Source organism: Crassostrea angulata, chromosome 5 (genome assembly GCF_025612915.1).
Source record: "Crassostrea angulata isolate pt1a10 chromosome 5, ASM2561291v2, whole genome shotgun sequence".
Classification (NCBI taxonomy): domain Eukaryota; kingdom Metazoa; phylum Mollusca; class Bivalvia; order Ostreida; family Ostreidae; genus Magallana; species Magallana angulata.
The window spans coordinates 57865901-57872884 of NC_069115.1; the positions used below are offsets into that span (position 1 = coordinate 57865901).

At 32.2% G+C, this 6984-nt stretch overlaps 1 protein-coding gene across 1 annotated transcript; it reads right to left on the minus strand.

The window, feature by feature from the left end:
- Positions 1–3337: 3337 nt before the first annotated feature.
- LOC128184645 (uncharacterized) lies at positions 3338–5483 on the minus strand. The gene is made up of 2 exons (XM_052854208.1): positions 5215–5483; positions 3338–4481 (listed from the first exon to the last, which is right to left on the minus strand). Exon 2 carries the CDS (start codon positions 4470–4472, stop codon positions 4035–4037), a length of 438 nt encoding a protein of 145 aa, XP_052710168.1. The 5' UTR covers positions 4473–4481; positions 5215–5483; the 3' UTR covers positions 3338–4034.
- Between the last annotated feature and the right edge of the window lie 1501 nt (positions 5484–6984).

Genomic DNA, 6984 nt, shown 5'->3' on the forward strand with positions numbered 1-6984 from the left:
CCAATATGGCCATATAGTAAAAATGTATTAAATCTTCAGAAATCTTCTCTACTCCGATATATATTTGTTAAAAACTAGATGCATGATTATGCTGCCCCTGAAGCCCTTTACCAAAATTGTGAAATTCATGACCCCTGTGTCAGGGGTTCAGGCTCTAGGGTGGGGCCAATATGGCCATATAGTAAAAAGTATTAAATCTTAGAAAATCTTCTCTACTCCGACATACATTTGTTAAAAACTAAATGCATGATTATAATATCCATGAAGTCCTCTACCAAAATTGTGAAATTTATGACCCCTGGGTCAGGGGTTCTGGCTCTAGGGTGGGGCCAATACGGCCGTATAGTAAAAATGTATCAAATCTTAGAAAATCTTCTCTTCTCCCATATTTATCTGTTAAAAACTAAATGTTTCATTATGATGTCCATAAAGCCCTCTACCATAATTGTGAAATTCTTGACCCTGTGTCAGGGGTTCGGGACAATGGGGGGGGGATATACAGTCGCACCTGCTGTTACGGCTACCTTTAATCAGCGGCCACTCACCATGAGCGGCCAATTTCATTCCAGCCCGTTTAGTTTTTCACTATATTTTAACTGATTTTAGCGGCCACCTGTCTAACGCGGCCAGCGGTCAGTGTTCTTAGGTCCCGTGGTTTAAACATGCCTGTTTTCAACGGCCATATTGTCTGTTTTGTCACCTGACTCTGACATGTGACCCCGTATCGAAAGAAGCCAAACTTCGACAGCTGATAATGAGTTAATGACGAATAATTGAGTGTGTAATTTGAAGTCTGCTGAGATTTAATGAAATAATTGGTTATAACACCTGTTTTGTGTTGTTTATATATCTACACGTACTTATATACTTGTACTTCATTACAAAGTTATCAAGTGGCCAGTCTTGCGATTAACAGCTTAACACGTACAACAATATGCCGATAATAGTTATTACAGGGGTGTTAATATACACCCCAATGGAATTTTGATACCTTTTAAAAGCTTAAACATTGACTGTCATAGTTCAGTACATAGCCTTTGTACGGAAACGCTACTTCTGATTGTTTACCGCATTTAATCAATTGAAAATTATTGTTTTGGCGTATTTAGCAGAAAATGTTTTTGCTCTTAATTCCTTGATGGATAAATTAAAATAAAATGGTCATTTAAAATTAATATAAACTGTTTATTCAGCAATCAGAGCTGTGCATTGACATCTCCGTGTACGCCGCCGTTACAGATGCTATTAATAAATCTGTGCAATAGAGCCAAAATGAATATACTCGGTGTTTTTCCTTCATTAATTTGAAACCTGAAATATAGGTCTTAAGCGGCCAGTTTGTCACAGTCTCACAAGTGGCCGCTTAAAACAGGTGCAACTGTAGTGTTTATGCATTTAATGTTTTAAAATCTTCTTCTCTATTCTCACACATCTGTATGAAAAATTTCATAATTATGTTAACCAAGAAGTCCTCTACTAATATTTCAAATTTAATGTCCCCAGAAGTATGGGTTTTGACTCTAAGGCAGGCCTAAACGGATGTATAGGTGTTAATACATATAATGTTTAAAATTATCTTCTTTACTCCCACACACCTGAAAAGAAACATGAAATCATGATTTTGTAGACCAGATTTTTAAGTTTTTTGCAAAAAATACTAAAAAACTTCATCTTGTCATAACGTCGTAAAGAAAAATGGGAGGGCTCACCTACCAAACAACGGAAAATTCGTTTAAAAAGGTTAATTTTCTGAAAAAAAAATCATATATTTTTGATTGCATTTTGCTGTTTTTAGTCTAATATATGGTATCGAAACAATTTCTTATAAGGAAGGAATACGCTATAGTTTATTAAATTTTGCACACAAAAAACGCGCAGTGAAAACTGAAGTCGCCTAGGTAAAGTAATACAAAATAAGCAGATTTTGGAAGTAAAAAATGATTTATTGTATCAGAGAGTTGATTGAAGAGTGTCTAAGCATGAAGAAAAGTCATCAAAACATACATCTTTATCATAAAAACCAAGCCCATGTTGCTAAAACAGTTATATGCATGACTAAACTATTTTTAATGACAAATTTTTATTTTTAATGAAACATATATAATTTAACGGTTCACTCCACTTGGCAACACATAGGCATCACGATTTCTAGTGGACACCTGTTAGGCAGGCTGTAACCTAATGTAAATCATATCTGTTTCCTCAGAATGAAAAAATAAACGTTACAAATTACCAAACATTTTTCTCCCAAAAATAGACAAAAGCGGAAATTTGGAGACGTGCTGTATAATAGATATCACATTATTTTATTTTCTTTAAAAAATTGGGTAATCCTATTCTTGAAAAAAAATAATTCAATTAAAATAAAAGAGAACAATATTCTGCCGAATAAAAAGTTATATAGGCATTTGATATTTGTTCAAGGAACTTTTGTATATTCTTAATGTTATGTGTATTGAAATGTGTATCATGGAATCCGGTACACATACTTTGAAAGTTTTGAAGTCAAATCCTAACAATTAATGTAATGCACTAAACATTGAGAGCAGAAAAAATAAGGAAAATAAAGCAAATATATTGCACAAGGAAGTAACATAAATGTCAATCACGATTTTATCATCTATAAACTTTTTTTTTTTTAGCTTTTCATTTATTATATAAATTTGTGAAAAATGTCCAATTCCTGAACTAATCAACTAATTCTAATCTAACGTATTTTATTTTAATTACTGATCTCGTATCAGAGAAGAATGGGTTTAACTTTTAAAGGAGAAATTAAATGTGTTGAATGTTAGATATATATATATATATATATATATATATATATATATATATATATATATATATATATATATATATATATATATATAAACAATTAATCAACACAAACTGTCTCCATTACTTGCTACAAAGCATTCACCTTGATGTAGTGTAAATTTTCTGTTAATGTCAATCCGGACCAACTAAATGAAAAGCTAACGGTATGCACAATTAATCTTATAATAAAAAGTAGAACTTTGTAAGAATCGATTTAAATTCTCAGAGAGACATGTATTTATGTTACTGCTGCAGACCGTTGAAAATACTGTATAAAAATAGCTCAAAACAATGTATCCATCGGTATCTTGCATTTGGTAACGATAGCTTCTTTGCAATTGAAGTTGACTGTTTGCAACATTTTTTATTGGTTTATACTTTTGGTTTTTTAAAAAAGTTTTTTAAACCTGAAACTCAATCTGTTGTTAAGTAATAGCTCTTATACGTCAAATGATATTCGTTTGAATCACAAAACACTAACATTTGTTTGTAACCAGTATGGCATCAAAAAAGATTAATGCATAAGTCAAGAATATTTTATTGTCGACATTTTTATCAATAGTCAAATAATAGCAAATGCTATAAGAGTAAATGTTTTGTAAAACGACAGAATAAGAAACCCCCTGAGAATTTTGTGTGTTTATTTTTCGAGAAACAGCAGTTCCGAAGAGTTCATAGAATATTTTGAAAAAGAAGGACAAGGATTTTAGTTTTCATAATAATGGTATACTACAGTTCGTAGCTGCAATACAGCAATAACATATTATATTGTAAATGTAAACTGTTATACTGATATGAAAACTGTTTTTTAAATCGGATATTGGATAAACAGATGTACCATCAGACAAAAACAGTCTCTGTCTTCTTCATGTTTCGCAAAATTTCTGAGTTCTGATTAATCAAACGATATATTGGTCCATTTTCCCAGTAAGCAGCTTTAAATACATGTAGGTATAATAAAACTTAAATTGTGTTAGGTGTACATTGATTTCAATTTGAATTGACAAGTTAAAAGTACAGCATGTACAACGGAAATAAAAAGTTACCTACAAACTAAACCAATATATTCATTTAAAATTCGGTGACGTTTTCAAACCTACAGTCCAAAAATTGTTTATTAGTTAAAAAAAAGAAAATTAATTTATTTAAAAAATATGCAAACTTATGGTTGTTTGCAATTTTTTTCTAATTTTCGCAACAAATATCTCATCTTCCAGCTACTTAATCTTACAGAGGACTTCATAGTCTATAGCATTGTATTCTTTCCCGCCATACCCCATGTAAGCGCACATGTGGGGGTAGCTAGTGGCAATCTTACACGGTACCAGACTCCCGGAGAAGTAAGCTCGGCCAACATACGTGTCAGTGTCTGTTTTGAGGGCGTCTTCTGGCACTTTTCCGAGACAAGCACGTCGCCAGTCGTAGAATCCCTGGGCGTTGTTTGGGTGTACTAGCACCTCATACTGATGGGCGATATTTTCATTACATCCGTAAGGAATGTGGGCGCCCGGAAGGTGGAATCCACATTTCCCGGGGGTCAAAGTACCTTCCATGGATGCCCGGGCAATAAACAGAGGCCGTCCGTCCGCCTCGTATCCGGCTCGTATCGCATGTTCTGGAATATGACATCCGGTCGTTGTAACCCACACTGCCATTTTGTCTTTCTATTTAAAGTACGCAATTTTAAGTAAAAAGAACATGTTTTGATACATGATAAGATAAAGATATAGACAACAATTATCTGTACAGAAAAGGTATTGATAGTACATGTTTCTGGATTTACGAGTATACGAGTATACAAAATAAACCATCAGATGCCCTTTATGTTGGATTTATAGAATTTTAAAGATGTAAGAATTTGTTCATCATTAAATATCATTCAGATACGAAGTACATGCATTATGGAATTCAATTTGAACTTAAATGCCATTTTCTTTTTACACTTTAACAAAGATACATAGGAAGTTTTTGCTAAAATACAATAATTTGTATTGATATTGTGTTTATAACACCAATATTCTACCGTCTTTTTTTTTAAATTGAAGCATATCAAATTTTTTTGTTAAGAAGGTATGTATTATACAATGTCTTAATTTCAACGACCTGAGACAAAAAAAGGTTTATCAATTGCATAACAGTTTGAATACAATGTACACTGTGACCATGGTACACAAATCTGGTTTTAGCATAATTATGTGTTTTAAACATATAATGTCAATACACACTTACTTTGATTTTCCTTAATTACTAGTATTGACAGATGTAAAAAAAGTATGCATAACAATGAGGAAAATACTCGTTCAAAACTTAGGTCACCAATATTGATCTCTTATTTCTCTATCTCGATTTATCAATCTTTAAATCAAACTGCAATGTAGAAAAGTAGACAAAGCTTACATGAAATACTCTATGTTATTAATTCTCCAAGACACTACCGAGGAACCAAACTCTGACTCAGTCAACACAAAACCAACACTAAATCAACACTGAATCCACAGCAGCAGTGTTAAGATCAAATCAAAAAGGAAGGATAAGATGACATTCGAATATAAATTCAAAATCACGATAATTGATTTGATTCTAATTAATTAACTATCCCTATATATATCATATTGGTTTTGATTCCGAAAGGGAGGGGAGATTTTGTTCTGAAAGTTTCAAAGCTGTTTCCTCTTCCTCATTGCTATCTGGAAATGCTTGTACACTTAAGCATTATATATATATATATATATATATATATATATATATATATATATATATATATATATATATATATATATATATATATATATATAAAATAAAGATGGCACGTATAAAAATATGTGTGATGTATCATCAGATTATGATAAAAATACTTTTAGAACTCAAACAATGACCCAAAAGTTAATCAGACAATATTCATAGCTATATGTTTCTTTAATACCATATCCACATTTTAAGGAGGCTGTAAGGTCAACAAATTAACCACTTTCCAAAACTTCAAGGAACGATTTGTTTAGCTATAAACTATCATGTAGGAAATAAAATTCCATGTATTTTTACCTTATGAATTTTTTGGATATTCACCCATATTTAGGTCTTTCCACTTTTCAGGTTAAGACCTTTCGTATTTTTTATGTTTTTTTCTTTTCTTTTTTTTCCAGGGAGAGCTTTTATTAAATGGAGATATTGAAACACTTTTTTCTTTATGTTATTGACCATCAACAGTAATTGTACCAAATGCTCTTTTGCTTGATAACTCCCAGAACTTACTGAGTTATTGCCTTTGTGTACAAAAAGCATGTTATCGCTACTCCTCTAAAACCATAAAAGATAGAGACTTGGAACTTTACCAATGTCTTCAGTACACTAAGAGGATTCTTCAATAAATTCATAACGAAAGAATCTGAGGCCCCGTCTAGTAGTTATTGACCCTGAAAGTATTTAGATTTCCATAAAATCACTTCGAACTTTTAACTATCAATCAATGAATGAGACTTTGGACCACGTAGAATGGGAGTGTCTACCATGGCCAATCAAAATGCCACAAAGGTCAAATGTCGAGGTCAAATAAAATATTATAATAAATGAGTTTCTATATCTCTTTTGTTTAGGGTTGTACAGAAAACTCTTTGATAGATGTAATAGTACATCTTAAGACATTTTATAATAAAGCTCCATGGCTCCTACCTTTAAATTATTACAGAGTTATTGCCCTTATTGTAAGAAATGTTTGTTATCGCTACTTCTTTGAAACCATAAGAAATAGTCTTTGAACCTTTACCAATGTCAACAGTACACTTAGAGGTTCTTCAATCTATTTATACCGAAAGGATCTAATGCCCCCTTCTAGCAGTTATTGCCCCTGAAAGTATTGAAATTTCGATAAAATCACCTCCAATTTTTTTACCATCTATCATAGGGACTTCGAACTACTTGGGATGGGAGATTCTACCTTGGCCGAACAAAACGATATAAAGGTCAAGGGGCGTGTCCTTTTGAAATCTGTTAATTAATGAAATGTCATATCTTTTGAATTACAGGATTATAGTAAAGTAAATTGGGCGTTTAAGATGTAGATTCGGCAGGAATCTGGGCGCACAAGAAGGCTGAAAATTTCATCGGTTAATTTTGCACAGTTTTCGAATTAGAACCCTTATTTGGTTTCTGTTGGGCCTGGAATGGGTA

Excerpts from the sequence above, each read along its gene's own strand:
- LOC128184645 (XM_052854208.1), bottom strand. The coding sequence starts at position 4,472 with ATGGCAGTGTGGGTTACAACGACCGGATGTCATATTCCAGAACATGCG.